The 15,262-nt window shown below is 41.3% G+C and overlaps 1 protein-coding gene across 6 annotated transcripts in view; it reads right to left on the bottom strand.

Annotated features, from left to right (window-relative positions):
- WDR19 (WD repeat domain 19) overlaps positions 1–14,059 on the bottom strand; it is a 34,857-nt gene extending 20,798 nt beyond the window's left edge. For 2 of the 6 annotated variants that reach the window (XM_033160559.1, XM_033160558.1), the window contains exons 1-15: positions 13,957–14,059; positions 11,681–11,772; positions 11,451–11,516; positions 11,054–11,179; positions 8,787–8,902; positions 8,277–8,392; positions 6,745–6,825; positions 6,242–6,354; positions 5,446–5,619; positions 4,787–4,857; positions 3,829–4,001; positions 3,618–3,732; positions 3,135–3,241; positions 2,604–2,726; positions 829–978 (exon numbers count right to left, since the gene is read on the bottom strand). In XM_033160559.1, the coding sequence (XP_033016450.1) occupies positions 829–978; positions 2,604–2,726; positions 3,135–3,241; positions 3,618–3,732; positions 3,829–4,001; positions 4,787–4,857; positions 5,446–5,619; positions 6,242–6,354; positions 6,745–6,825; positions 8,277–8,392; positions 8,787–8,902; positions 11,054–11,179; positions 11,451–11,516; positions 11,681–11,772; positions 13,957–13,962 (1,629 nt within the window). In that variant the 5' untranslated portion in view covers positions 13,963–14,059. Of the gene's footprint in view, positions 1–828; positions 979–2,603; positions 2,727–3,134; positions 3,242–3,617; positions 3,733–3,828; positions 4,002–4,786; positions 4,858–5,445; positions 5,620–6,241; positions 6,355–6,744; positions 6,826–7,359; positions 7,382–8,276; positions 8,393–8,786; positions 8,903–11,053; positions 11,180–11,450; positions 11,517–11,680; positions 11,773–13,672; positions 13,707–13,956 lie in introns of those variants that run through there. The other 4 variants (XM_033160563.1, XM_033160560.1, XM_033160561.1 and 1 more) reach the window with 4 other exon arrangements.
- Positions 14,060–15,262: the final 1,203 nt, after the last annotated feature.

Genomic DNA, 15,262 nt, shown 5'->3' with positions numbered 1-15,262 from the left:
ACCAACAACTGACTTTTGGACACATGCAGGATGAAAAACAAAAAGCTATGGTTCCTCACTTGAAGCCTTCTTCTGGAAGTTAAATAATATAGTAACACTAATAAAAATCATAAAGAGTGCAGCTGTTAAATATGTGATAATTTTGAAAAATGGAATGTAATAGAAATAAGAATATGAAACACAGTAATATTAGATCATAAAGATCCATCAAGAATGGTGCGCGGGAAGCCTCTTAATAAAATTGTATTCATTTTGAGCTAATATGTGTAATTTGGTTTATATTGGAAAGTCAGTAAAAATAATTGGCAAAGTGGAGTTGGCAAGGCTTCCCCCCATCTTGTCAGCTTCATTAGAGACCTGTGAGGAGGGACAGTGAAGGAAATGGGAAGTGGGACAGATAAAAGGATTACATGCTATCTGTTACTAGCCATGACAGGACAGCATTGTCTCTGAACCTAGTAATGGACATGAACAATGGAAGCCCCACATGACAACTAAAGCAGTTCAAAATGTGTGTGGTTTTGAGTAACAAAGCCCACAATCAATTTCACAATCTACAGGAGAGAGCTGGCATGCTTCAACAGAGCATCGTGTTTTACTTAGATTGGAGAGACCTGGTTCAAATGCCTATTTTGTGGCATCTAGCACGTCAGTTTCTCATCCCAATGACCTCACAGATTTTTTGGGGAAAAAATTAGAATAAACCTATTTACACTAAGTACCTATCTTCAGAAGATGGGTGGACTAAAAATGAGAAAAAGCAAAAGTCCGCAAGGGAGAAATATGTAGACTGCAACCTATAAATTAGGAATGGAATAAATAACTTACCGGACAGTAAACAAATCCATCACTTTTGTCATCAATGAAAACTAATCTAGACCCATTGGGATCTGGGAAGATGCTTCTCACACTGACGGAATGGCGGTACTCATTCACAAACTGCCAATCTTCAATGTAGAAATACTGAATGACACCGGTCTAACAACCAACAAAATAAGAGCTATAATAGTAGCATTAGAGCCTGAAAAACTAATGCATTTGCAGCTGAAGTAGGCGATCCAGACAACTAGACCAGCAAAACATTTTTGGCTTGAGAACCGACAAAGGAACAATTAATTACAAGCTCCTCATTGAAATTGAGGGTGGCTGCTCTCATTGGGAAGACAGGTCCATTGCCTTCAACAGCTTCTCCTCCTGACACCTCATGCTTCAAAGAGTTTGCCCTCAAGGGATTCTGAGCCACAGCCAAGCCAAAACTGCTCCCCTCAGAACATTTTCTCTCTTATCTCTCCACAGACAAGAACTGTGTAGATTAAGGCCTCTCCTAGGGGAACAGTGGAAGACAAAGTAAACCTGCACAGGTATCTAGGTTGGCAAGTGTTGGGTGGGGGGTGTCACTTTACCACGCAGTGAGGTAAGATTTGCTTAATTTACATGCCCCTGCCTAGTGGAGTGAGTCAGAGGGTCCACCCATCCAAGGATTCCCTCCTGCACTGCAGGAAAAAGATAGGGAGTCCCTACCCTTGAAGAAACATATTAGGGATTGGCATTTGGAACAACCAACTCTCAAATCAGATCTGGACAAATGTTGCAGAGGAACACATTCCATATGCCACTGAGGAATACCAATGACAGATGGGGATAATAAGGTGCAAGGATTGGAGGGTGGAGCCATTATATTGGCTGGGTGAACCAACTCTGAGTCTTCCCTCCTTCTACTACTTCCCTACAAAAAACATTTTCACTTGCCCAGACAAAGGATACTCCCCTATCCTCTAGCTCAGTGGTTTTCAAGCAGTGTGCCTTGAAGGACAGCTGGGGTGCCATAGGCAACACTGGCCTTTGTTCCTCTTTCCTTTCCTCCCTCCTCTAATCCCCTCTTGTGTCTCTGCCACCCAAAGGCTTGCACAGCTATTTGCTACAACATCCCTGGCTGTGTTACCCACACGAATGGTGCCTCTGGGGCTTGCCAATGGGTGCCTGTTGCCAGGAGCTGAGACAGCCTTGGAATAAGCAAGCAAGCAAGCGGGTGAGGAATCCCAGCCATTATCCAACCCTTACTGTAGGGAATGGACAGACAAGTAGGAGGCTGGGCGGGCAGGCAGACTGGCAGGCGCTGCGCTGGCCTTTCTTGTGCTTGTTGTGTGAAAGGCCTGCCTGGGAGCTGAGAACCTGGTGCTGAAGGGGAGCCTTTCTGCCTTGCAGACCTGGGAGTGCCCGCTGCTGCCACTGCTGCCTCCCAAGATAAGGTACTGGCCTCACATCCACCTTTGGCCAGTCTCCACTGGGCCACTAAGGTTGCAGGCATCCTCTTCCCATGCCCGTGGGGTATTGTGGGGGCAGGGGGCAGCTCAGAAACAAGGGGTGGCAGCAGTAGCTACCCAGAGAACTCCCAAGGGGAGAGGAGGAGGCGGCTGAGGGGAACACTCCACAAGGGAGGGTCTTTGAAAAGGGGTGAGAGGCTGCCAGTTCTGCAGGCAAGGGGTGACATAACCAAGGAGTATCATGAAATGTACATGCACAAAATGCAACTGGTATTCTTAATAATTAACATTTTATACTACTAAGATGGCATCCACAGTTTGAAACAGACAAATACTTACATCAGTACCATAGATGAGGAAATCATTGGTTAAAGCATGGCACAAAATTTTATTTTTATCATCTGTATCTGGGAAAAGTCTAGTTTCCCGTTCTTCCTGGGTATTGGAGCGTTCACTTTCTATCTAAAATAATACAGCAAAGCAAAGGTTTTTTAAATCAGCAATAAAAAGTGAACAAGTTTCACCAGCTCATAATCTGAAATTAAGGAAGCTAGCCACATATTGTATCAATCTCAGCCTCATCCTTTCCCCCTTTAATGAGTCATAAATCTCCACTAGCCACCCCAAATCTCAAGAGGACTTTTCACACCAACTCTGTTAACTATATAATTATCCAAAACTTTTTGCAATTTAGTGGTGCATTTAGCTTGTTGTTGTTCTCCAGTAACCAGCTGCTAAATTAGATTGGAAATTAACTGGTTATCTAGATCAAATGCATCACAGAAGATTACATAATTAGGAGTTTCTCGTCCAGCTCTATTCTAGCAGTTTATGCGACTCTTGGGAGTTCAGGATGCCTAATATACTTACCATATGCAACTGAACTTTACCCTCAAAACGTGCAGCAGCATAGTCAGAATTAAGGCACATACTGGCTACTGTTCCAAGATATTCCATGTCCTTGAGCTTTTTTACACCTGCAAAATGTGGAATCAAATTTTGCCGTGATTCTCTCTTTTGAAGATGTCCTTAGCCATTTAAAAAACGGTACTTCTAAATATTTGTAACAATGCAATCAAATTGAGGCTGTCAGGGCTATCTGGCCCACATGAAGATGAAATGCTCCATCTTTGTTTCATAATCCCAATAATAATTATTTCATATTATTTTTACACCATCTAAACTGTGTGTCCTGTAACATCTTACAAGAGGTATAATTAGCTGTTAAGACACTAAGGGTACAATTCAAAGCAATAAACTTACTAATATATTATAGAATAACTAGTAATTCAATAAAATACAGCAGTGCTACACTACTTCAGTGTGGAATAATGGAACTAGAGATATACTTACTGCTCTCTCCAAGAACATAAAACCATGCCCGATTATTCATGCCCACAGCCAAGTGATAATGGCCAATAGCCACAAAGTTGGGCTCAACTTCCACAGAAACTGTAATTGGTAGCTCCTGCCAAGACAGACCATACCGCTTTTGCTGAGAACTGCTTACCATAAAACAAAATGTTACACCTAACTAAACTTTAAAATGAATGAAGTACTATACACTTTCAATGTGGTTGGCAACGGTCACTTCAAGAAGCGAGGTGAGGTATGCGATCCTTGTGCTGTATGAGTCTCCAAGAATGGGAAGTTTTGTCAAGAAGACATGGATAGTCCCTTTCTTCGTAGACACTGCCAGCAATTGTCCATCGTCTGTCCATGACAACTGATCTAGACCTAAAATATTGAGGTTTTGTAAAAACAGTATTTTATATTAGAGATCCAAGAAGCAATACCTTCATCATTTAAAAGCATCTTCTGTGTCTTAAAGAGTAACCTACCTGTGTCAGATTAGCACAATGTCATACACAACAATATATGCCTTTATTTCTAATTCCGTATTTAAGTTGCTAGCCCACCTTGTCCCCAAGTCTTGGGGGAATTATGTAAGCTACAATGGGCACATTAGCAATGAATTGCACTTCTGCTCTGTCCTTCCTTCAAGAATCTCAGGGCAGTTTATACGGTGTTATCATATTTTATCCTTTCTACAACCCAATGAGGAAGGCTAGTCTGAGAGAAAGTGGCAAAAACTGGGCTTCAATGCTGCTTCCCACATTCCTTTCACACACATGGGGAAGAGATAAAAAGCTCTCCCTTCCCCAAAGATCCTAGCCAGTGGGCAAGTTATTGAGTAAACCATGGTTTGGCACATTCAAACAGCAAACTGTGGTTTGCAGCTAACTGGAAGCAGAAATTTGTAATCCAAGGCTTGTCACTGTTGGTTTCAAATACTCCACAGTATGGTTTGAAGGCTTGTCTTAAGAAAGTCACAGGTCACATTAAGGTTATTAATAGCAAAGCTCAGCTGAGTGAGAGTTGGAACCCAAGTCTGGTTGGTCCAGTCCACAAACTGTAGTTACTGCATCACATTTCTTTATATAAGCATGATGCTAATGCAAATTAAGAATCTGTCTTATATGATTTGGCAATCAATCAGGTAAATCTGGAAGTAGTCATACCTTTATTTTCATCCTCCAAGTTTATTATTGCATACATTTCATTTAAATCTGACAGGTCATGAATCTTGATGCTAAAACAGAAAGAAAATCACTTCCTTCAGTGTTAACTTACTACACAGTAAGATGAAGGTACTGTTGCTGAGTACTACCTGGGTCTGGGACTTGGGCAGACAACCTGATTTGGATGGTGTTGCAGCCCCCCCACACCCAAAGGAGCTGATTTATAGCCTGGGGTACTCTTGGAGTCATTGTCACTAAAAGCAAAGGTGGCTCTGTGGCATGAAGTACCTATACCCAGTTCCAGCTGGCTCGTCAGCTCCAGTGTTCTTGGATCGGGATAGCTTAGCTATGGCGCTACATACTCTGATAACATCTCAATTAGACTACTGTAGTATGCTCTACGTGAGGCTGCCCTTGAAGATGGCATGAAAGTTACAGCTGGTGCAGAATTGCTTTCTCCCTTGGAATAAGTAAGATAGCATATCAGCACATGAAAGATCACAGCTTCTGTCAGAAACCAAACAGATCTCTTGATCAGGGTACTAATTTCTTAACATGGCCTCAAACTGTTCTAGGACAGCATTTTCAGAGTCAATATTACCACTTTCTTTGGGATATCTTGTATTTTAAGGGCTTCATATGAAAACATGATGACTCACCAATTATCTCCACATGATGCAACTTTGTTTAGTGACTGTGATATTGCAATGCTAGTCAGGTTATCTTTATGATCATATGCCTGAAAGATCTCATGGCCAATCTCTCGAACGTGTGTAGAAATCACCACAAAACAGCCAAGCGAGAACCCTATCATGATGTAATTATCACCATACCTGTAAAGATTTCAACAATATGATCAAAACCGTTCCAGCAACATGGCCACAGAAATAAAGAAAAGTTGAAGACACAATCTCAAAACTGTCAGCTGGCTGGGGAGGGTGGGGAATGGGATTGTTCACAGAAAACCAAATTCTATTTCAAAATTAAACTACTAGGGAACACTGGAACAATTGCATTTGCATCTCTTTTCAAGAGCACTGACTTTTTAGTCTATAAAAGCAGGGATTTGGAACCTGTTGCCCTCCAGCTGTTCAGCTGCCATCAGCCTCAGCGAACATGAGCAATCATCTCAGGGATGAGAGAAGTTGCAGTCTAGCAACAGCCAGACAGACAAAGCTTCTCCACCCTGTTATAAAGTATTCAGACTTCCCTGACTAGAGCAACAACACAAAACCTATCCTAGAACAAAACATTTATAAAAGCAATTTATTATGGCAAAAGCTTTTGTGCACTGCTGAAGTTGACAATGTTCATGGAAGGTTATGGCATAATACTACTCTCTGCTGTTTTTGCTTCAATAGATTAATACAGCTTGTCAACTACCCATCTGGAAATGTCTAAAATGCTCAAGCACTCTCTTTCATGTGATCTTACTAGTTTGGTGAATGGCTTTACCATTTATAAGAGACAATGTTCCCGTAGCGTGGCTGAAATGCCAGTTCAATTGGGTTCTCTGGATCTCTGAAATTATAAATATACAGGGTTTTCTGAGCAACGACAATGCATACCTGGAAAAAAGAGAGAGAAGAAAATAATATATTGAACAAGACCAGAATCATCTACGGTAATAATGCAATGGTAGTGTTCCTTAAGAGGATTAGAAATTCTTCTCCTGACATGATTATTTATTCCTAAAACAGCCTTTGTAAGCATCAGCTGCTAAGAAAATCAAAGACACCTATCTTAAATCTTTTACTGTGCCTTGTCAAGTTAACATGATAAAGCTCTTATGATAAGAATGACACTAACGTCTCAGAGCTACAATCTAATTTTGGAATTCTTATGACAAACAAAATTTGTATTTTATTTTCTTGTGTTTATAACTTTCCCTTATTGCTTTCTTTGCAAAGCCCCTCTGGTTTCAAGCAATATATACTGCTATGTTGTTAAATACTTACTGTGGTCTCATTTCCTCCTGTTCTATCATCAGTTTTCATTACTATAAACTCCATATCACTGGGTTCTCCTCTCACTGTTGTCTGAAAGAATAAGGTTCCAAGGTTAATAGAATAAGTCATTTTTATTTTTTTGAAACAGTTACACTGGCCTGGTATACCCATAACACTACACCATGGTTTGTTAATAAATCACAAGTTAACCACAAGTTGTCCCACAGATGATAAACAAACTATGGCTTTCCCCCTCTAATGTTTGTTTTCCAGCCACTCTTCCCTCATGCCTTTGTAGTTTGGCGAGTGCCTGGTTAAGGAAGGGTGCTGAGTTCACATGCAACACAAAGCCATTAGTTAAAACAAAGCAAGGTTTGCAAAGTAAAGCAAAAACAAAAACCTAGGTTCAGATAATGGCTTGTTGGCAGTAAATGTACCACAGTTAAGTCACTGGGCTGGGTTCACACATAGTGCTAAGTTTAATAATAAATCATGATTTAGTGCTAAGAGCAAACTAGGCCATTGACAGGAAAACTACAAAACAATGCAATGATTTTTCAGGTGTTAATACAGTAATATTAGCAGCTATCAACCTCGATTCCAAAAGCAGCTTTGGACACTAACTTTGTGTGGAGGAACTAGATGCACAAACTGGCTGTGCTTCCTGTTCTCTACAATAATGTAATGTTTGGAACACAGCTGTCATATTTTCTCCATTCCACCTTATAAAGCCTTTCATATGCTTGCCTTAAGACTCTGTCAAGGAAGAAAGAATTACATGTGGCCTGAGATTTTAAACAATGCCTTCATGGAAAATTCGCTGATCCCAGCCAGCTGGGAACAATGGTTTAATTCTTAGAACATCACCACAAACAGCTACACCATTTCTGACATTAGTTTCTCCTAAATTTGGATCCTGCTTCTTTTTCTCATTGAGGAACTCAAAGCGGCTAACAAAATAATATATTGTACAAAATAAGCATAAAACCAAAATGATACAATAATATCCTTAGCAGTCTGTATCCTAGGACTTAGATAGTGCCTATCTATATATATGGAGATCCCCATTATCAGTTAATTAGCCCCTTCACGGCCCTCTGGGAGAAAGAGGCAGGGAAAAACAAGGAGAAAAAACAGGGACAAAACAGCTACGTCTTTCACAAAAATAACTGGTGTTGGTTATCATGGATGACCTTTCAAGCATCTTACAGTTGTTGTTTTTTAAAGATTGGACACTCTCACTAATAGAAGTTGGTCCAATAAAAAGCAAAGCTGCAACCAATGTTTAAACTACTCACAGATTCTTGAACATTAACCCAGGATATTTTCACATACAACACTAAATAGTTTTTGTTCTTTTTCATTTCCTGAGCCTGTAATTCAAATGTGAAACTTCAACTGGCTCAAACAGGCATTTGGTTTGTAACCAATTCTCTTCTGCTTTCTCTCTCACATTATCATTCACACGTAGAGCAAATGGGGGTGAAGGCATTTTTTTCATATAACTAACATTGTGCATAACAACAATGTAGGTTTATTACCACTCTGATTGTATCTCCTTCGTGGTTGCTAATTGTTACCAGTTTGTCCTCACCGCCTAATGCTATGAATTTCCCACCGCTCCAACAACCACATGTAATCCGTTTGGTGTGCTTACCTGGTAAAACAAATTCACATAGAAAAATCACAATTTGCTCACTAAAGATATTGAACAATGCATGTACGTTAAGTATGTGATTCAAGTAGGCATATCCAATAATACAATTATCATTTTAAGCTGAAAAACTGAATTATTAAAAGAAAACACAACAGACAAATAACGTAGGAATCTGTGTTGGACTACAAATCCCATCATCCTTGACCATTGGCCATGCTGGCTGGGCCTGATGGATGTTGAAGTTCAACACCATCTGGTAGATCACAGTTTCCTCATCTACAATTACACATTGTGTAATACTTACACTAGAGAGATATTAACTAGATTTTAATACAGCGAGGAAATTTCTGCTCTCCCTCACATGGAAGTTCACTAATTTTATAACGGTACTGACCAAGGATAGGAATCTTGCGAGAAGTTTGGTGGTTATATATTAGTACATTTCCCTTAGCTGTTCCAGCAGCAAGTAAGGGTTCAGCTTTCGACCAACGTAAGAAAGACATTGGCTCCCTGTAATAAAAAAATGAAACAGGCTTTCAATACAGTCAATTTCAGTTTTCACACGTCTCGGCTGCCGAATGTTTCGGAAGCCGAACACCAAAAACGCAGAAGTGAATGCTTCTATTTTCAAACACGCCTCAGAAGTCGAACAGCTTCCAAGGTGCGTTTCTCATCCCCCCCCCCCAACTTGCTGACAGCCCTCTGATCCTCGGGTTTTCGAACATTTCGGAAGTCAAACAGACTTTCGGAATGGATTACGTTCGAAAAACGAGGTTCAACTGTAACAACAAGAATGCTGAATGGATTACCATTTTTAATTGGCAATATTTAAGGAAACAGCAGTAAGGAGAGAGAGAAAGTATCTGGTTCAAGATCAGAAAAGCAGGTGTAGTTATGATACTGTAGTAGAAAACTGATGTTTGGCACTCAAGAGATGGCCTGGTTTGCACAATAGGATAAACCAAATTGCTCTACAACATTTCCTATGAGAAAGATTAACAGGCCTGTCCTTACTTTACTTCTTGTTTACTGGCATAGGTTCTGCCACATTCCTTTTTTGTATTAGGAATACACTCATAATAACATAAGAGGAGCCTGCTAGATCAGGCCAATGGCCCATATAGTCCAGCATTCTGTTGTTATTGTTACTGTTACTGGCCTTTATTGGCATAAGTCTAAACAATAAAATCAAAATCAAACAAAGTCATCCAAATTAATTAATAATACAGACACATACAATATATAAAAGACTAGATAGCCACCACTGAGGAAATCAGGCAACTTTAGATTTAGCTTTAAAAAACACAGATCCCAGTGGGAAACCCCTCAAGTAGGACCTGAGCTCAAGAACACTCTCCTCTCCTGTCATCTGTACATGGTTTCTCTTTTACCCACCCATATCCCTGAAGATGGCAATATACCATATTTTTCGCTCCATAGGGTGCACCGGACCATAGGGCACACCTCGTTTTTACAGGAGGAAACAAGGGGAAAAAAATATTTTTCTGGTTTTCCTCCTCTAAAAGCCCTGTTTTTTTGAGGATCAGCTAAAAGTTCTGCAGCTTTTTTTGCAAAGGGAAAAGCCCTGTTTTTTTGAGGATCAGCTAAAAGTTTTGCAGCTTTTTTGAGGATCAGCTAAAAGTTTTGCAGCTTTTTTTTGCAAAGGGGGAAAAGCAAAGCTCCTTTTGCAAAGGAGGAAAAGCAAAAAGGAAAAGCCCCGTTTTTATGGGGTTCAACTCACATTTCTGCAGCTTCTAAAGGAAAGGAAGCCTTTTCTACAGTTTCCAGACAGATAATCTAATCAGCCAGTCACATGTTGCTGGGGAAACAAACAACCTCCCTCTGCAGCACATTCAACAATGGAGGCCTGGGCAAGAGGGCGGGGCTAAAAGAGAGCCAGGGACTCTTATTTCTCTCCTGATCTCTTGCTGATCAGCTGCTGAGCGGGGTCCTTTCAACACCCCCTTTTCTCTTTGTAAAATAAAAAGCTTGATCCTCTTTTGGCCCCTGGGCAATTCGGCTCCAGGGACCACCATTCGCTCCATAAGAGGCACAGATATTTCCCCTTACTTTTTAGGAGAAAAAAAGTGCATCTTACGGAGCGAAAAATACGGTAAATAACAATGAAGAACAAGCTGAAAGTACCAGTCAGAATTGACTGATCAATGTTTCATATTCTAAAAAGCTTTCTTCTGGAAAGAATTTCATAAGATGAGGAAATTTGGTCTGTGCCCTTCTTGCACCATTCAGCTTGGTGGTACAGATACAGAACCTAGGGCTGCCACATGTCCGGATTATCCTGGACATTACTGGGATTTCAAAAGCAGAATACACATCTGGGGGAAATTTCCAAAAGGTGGCACTTTGTCCTGGATCTCAGGCAAGTCAATTTTAAAAAATCCATTTTTTCTGGTGAAAGAAAAAAGCTCAACTTTTGGACATCCCCCCTCCAAAAAAAAGCTCTCAACAACTTTAGGAGGAAACAAAATATGGCAACCCTACAGAACCTGTGCTACGAGCAAGAAAAATTCATTCATAAAACTACAACTGAAAACTTCTCCCATTTAAACAACACAACGTATGGCTCTGTGTTAGGTTTAGGTTGCAATTACACTAAATGTATGGAAATATACTTTTTCTTAAAGCACACTTTTTGCTTACCTCATGCTAGTGTCTATCACGCTGCTTTTGTTTGTGTTGGCATCCCACAGATAAATGGAAATGGCTTTATCAGCAATTATTGCTAAGGTATCACCATCTTGATCCCAGTCCATAGCAATGCAGTTACTAAGGAAACACAGAAAGTATTAACCGGATATTCCAATATTTGGTTCGAAAATATGAAACTGAGTGGAAATGTAAGCCTGACTAGCTCCTTGGAGATATCCATTCCCCATAATTCTGCTCTCCTAAAATAAAGTGCAGTCTAATCTCATCCAATTTCATAACCCTCTCCCCCACCAATTTTTAAGGCATTTATGCCAAACAAATCAGATAATCTAATGTTGAATTTGCCTAAAAGTATTATTTTGCTTTCACAAAATTGTATAAGACTTACCCTGGTAAACTAATTTCATTTTTCTTTTGACCATGGCGATCGAAGATTTTTACAGTGTGATTGTGTCTAATTTTTTTTAAAAAAGAACAGAACAGGAATAATCATTATGATGGTCATCTTTCATACATCTGTAAATATTATTAAAGTCTGTAAGCTGCTTCCTATGACAAAATCTGATTCATCTGTTTAGTTAATTAACATATACAATAAATAAATCTTTATTATCTTACCCTGCAACAGCGATGTAGTTTCCTACAGTTTTTTGCCAAGCAAATTGCACAGGCGAACTAGGCGCATCCCTTTCAGACAGGGTAAATACTCGCTATAGAAAGAAATTGACAATTAAAGATGCACAATCATTAAATGTTTTCAATTCTTCTTTTTTCATTTACAAGGCATACCTAATTCAGAGAGAAAAAACAACTACCAACTTTCTGCAATGCTAGAAAAACCAAGAAGTATATTTTTATAAAGACAGAATCTGTTCTAAGTACCTTCTGCTAAATTTTGGAGACATGCAGGCAAAACTACATAATCCCCCAAACAGGTGACAGCTGTGGAATTGAAGCTTTACAGCAGCTGTATGGAACCTTTGGCTCTTCAGGTGTTGCTGAGCTACAACTCTGACCAGCATCCCTGGCCATTGGCTATGCTTGCTGGGGCTGATAGGAATTGTGGCTCAACAAAATCTGGAGGGCTAAACATTCCCTATACCTGCTTTAGAGCAGACTTCCCCAGTCTGACGCCTTCCAGATGTTTTGGACTACTGTTTTCATCATCCCTGGCATTGGGTCATGGTGGCTGGGATGATGGGATTTATAGTCCAAAACATTTGGGGAAACCTGCTTTAATTTATCCAGTATAAATGTCACTTAACTAAGGGGTGGGAGGACCACATGCAGGAGTAATAGTGCATGTAAAAATGCGTGCTTTACACCCTGAGGTTTTCCTCCAGTATAAAGGAAAACAATATACTGGAAAGCTGGGCAGTAAATAGCACAGGAAGACTATCAAAGGAGAGAATGAAGCACCATAGGAAGAAAACTCAAGGCATGTATTTTGGCTTTATTGCATCTTCCCTAATTTCAGTTCTACTCTTCTCCGCCCAAATATCTATTGCAGCAGAAGACAGAGACAACAGGAAAACTGGGTAGAAGCTGAAAGACATTAATATATATTTCATACATGCTTTAAAATTGCCTGAGAGAAGCAAACAAATTATTATAAGCAGCACACACACACACTCCCTTACATATATCCTTATGACAACATAAAGAAAAATAAGTTGCTTTGCGTATGCATCTCTTCAATAAGGCCTCTTAGGATTGTTAGATGTTTAGATACCCAAAAGAATAACTGCTTTCTATGTCTATGACAAAAAAAATCTTGGAGGGCTTAATTTCTCCCACGGCTCATTGTCTGATGTATTTTGATTTTCACTACTCTTGCTCAGCTCCAGAACATAAGATGCAAATTAAAGTACCCCAAGCAAATGGAAAGTGTTTTCCTCACTAAACGTTCTCCACTCATCTGGGATTAACGGGAAGATCAGAAGTACTTTAGTTGACAAAATCAACAAAAAATATTTGAGAAAAGAAGTACTTTCAGCTCCAGCATCACTTTTTCTAGAAATTAAGCACTCTGAAATCTTTAAAACTCATTTTGGTTTAATCCTCCAGGGGTCTACTCAAAAAGTAAGTCCCACTAAGTTCAAAAGCAGCCTTTTCCTGCCAGAACAACGGATTAAAACCTGCTAGCTAGCAAAAGGTACCAAAAGGCATTTCCCCCCTAAATTAGCAAGATTTTCCAGTACAAGATTTGAATGCTCATTGAAAGGCAAGATGATCCTAGTCCTCGCTTGAGCTGCCACATTTTTCTCTGTCATAGATTGTGTGCTTTTTTCCTTTCCTTTTAGCGCTGAATCTATGCTTCACCTGTTGAATAATCGCTTGCCACCTTTCAAGAAGATTGGAAAACCTTTATTGAATATATGGGAAATAACCGAGCACAGCTGAAAACGCTGGCAGTATTAAGATAAAATCAACAGGGTAAATAAGTTTTGATAGATGTAATAATGGAATGCCGAATGGTATAGTTGCTTGTTTTTGTTTTTCTGGCAGGGTCCTGCGTGGCAGGTAATATTATTATTAAAAGCCCCCCCGCAAGCCCAATAATCTCCCCAATATCCAATAGCTCTTTCTCCCCACAGGCGATGACACCACCTGTTGAATGTCTGCCTGTCGCGAAGCTTTTGAAGGCACAGAGAAGCCCAGCAGAAAAAGTGAACAGCCGTAGAAGTCCTTGAAGGGGACCTTTGTGCTGCGCTTCCCCCCCCCCCCGCGGAAGGCGTGAAGGGGAGCGGCGAAGAGGGCGCCTCTTCAAGCCCCGAGAAGCGGCCCCCGCGGGCGGCTGGGCTGCTCTGCCTAATAATAGGCCTCACGGCCCACCCCTGAGGCACAGCATTGCGCGCGCGCGACCCAACCGCCGCTCTCCCTCATGGCCTCACCTGCATCTTTCGCCTTCGCTATGGCGTTGTTTAAAAGGGGGCCGCCGCACGGAGGGGTGTGAGGGAGGGCAACGGACGGAGTGCGCATGCGCACTCAACTGCTTCAACCGCGTCCGCGTCACCCAGGAGATCGCAGCCGCAGAGGTATGAAAAAGGAAGAGTCGCACGCCGATGACCGGAAGAAGGCGCTTCCTGGTTCGCGTCTAGGGAAGCCGTTTTCAACGGAGCCCCCCGGCGGAAGTCTTGGGTATCCAGTCCCCTCCCCCACAAAAAGTAGCAGCAAAGATATGGGAGTTTCTGTTTTTTGAAACCTCTTTACGTAGGAAAGCATTGTTTGCTATTTCTCAATGTGTCTGCTAGTGGCGTGACAATAAAACCGCTTGCAGGGTTTCATATTGGGACCCCCGGGTATAGGGCGGTATATACTGTATGATAATGGGTGGGGGACCCCGTGTTGAGATTCCTGCATTGCAAGGGGTTGGATGGATGACCCTCAGGATCCCTCCCACCTCTGCAGTACAGCCCTGCCGATCCGAATTCCGATGCAAGCAGTCGCATAGGTGCTAACTCCCTGGGGTGCCCGAGCACCCACAAAATTCCCCATTAAGGGGCCGGGCACCCACAAATCTCTGTGCCCCCGGGCCATGCACGCTGCATGGCATCCACAATCGCGGGGCCAAGTTGGCATTCCTGGCAGCAGGGCCGGATTTAGGTTTGATGGTGCCCTAAGCTACTGAAGTTAATGGGGCCTTTTATATGTCCAGATGTCCTTAGCCAACAACAGATTGTCGCTGTTTTTTGTGTTGAATATATGCTATATGGTTGTTTATGGACGTAATAGGTATCTAAAGCCATTTGCACATAACAAAATATGTATTTTACCAAAGTAATTGTTGAACTGAAATACAATTAAGTATATTAATAGTGATTTTTTTTGGGGGGGGGCCCTAAGCTATAGCTTGTTTAGTTTACAGTATATGTAAATCCGGCCCTGCCTGGCAGCCAGTACTGGTCCAGCTGAAAGAACCCACCTTACCACAACCCTGCAATGTAGTCTTGTGGTAGTACTGACGGTTGATGTTGTAGTCCAACAACTCTCCGATGTGGGTCCATGCCTTGTGCAGGTTGGTCCAAGAGAGGAGCATAGAATCATAGAATTGTAGAGTTGGAAGGGACTGCAAGGGTCATCTATTCCAACTCCTTGCAATGCAGGAATTTCCTTGTCCATTGTGGGGCTTGAACCCATGACCCTGACATTAAGAGTCTCACGTTCTAATGACTGAGCTGTCCCAGTGGATGGCATGCA

The sequence above is a fragment of the Lacerta agilis genome, chromosome 9 (genome assembly GCF_009819535.1).
Source record: "Lacerta agilis isolate rLacAgi1 chromosome 9, rLacAgi1.pri, whole genome shotgun sequence".
Lineage (NCBI taxonomy): Eukaryota > Metazoa > Chordata > Lepidosauria > Squamata > Lacertidae > Lacerta > Lacerta agilis.
Note: the sequence above shows the minus strand (reverse complement) of the source record. Positions and strands in the feature narration are given on the sequence as shown.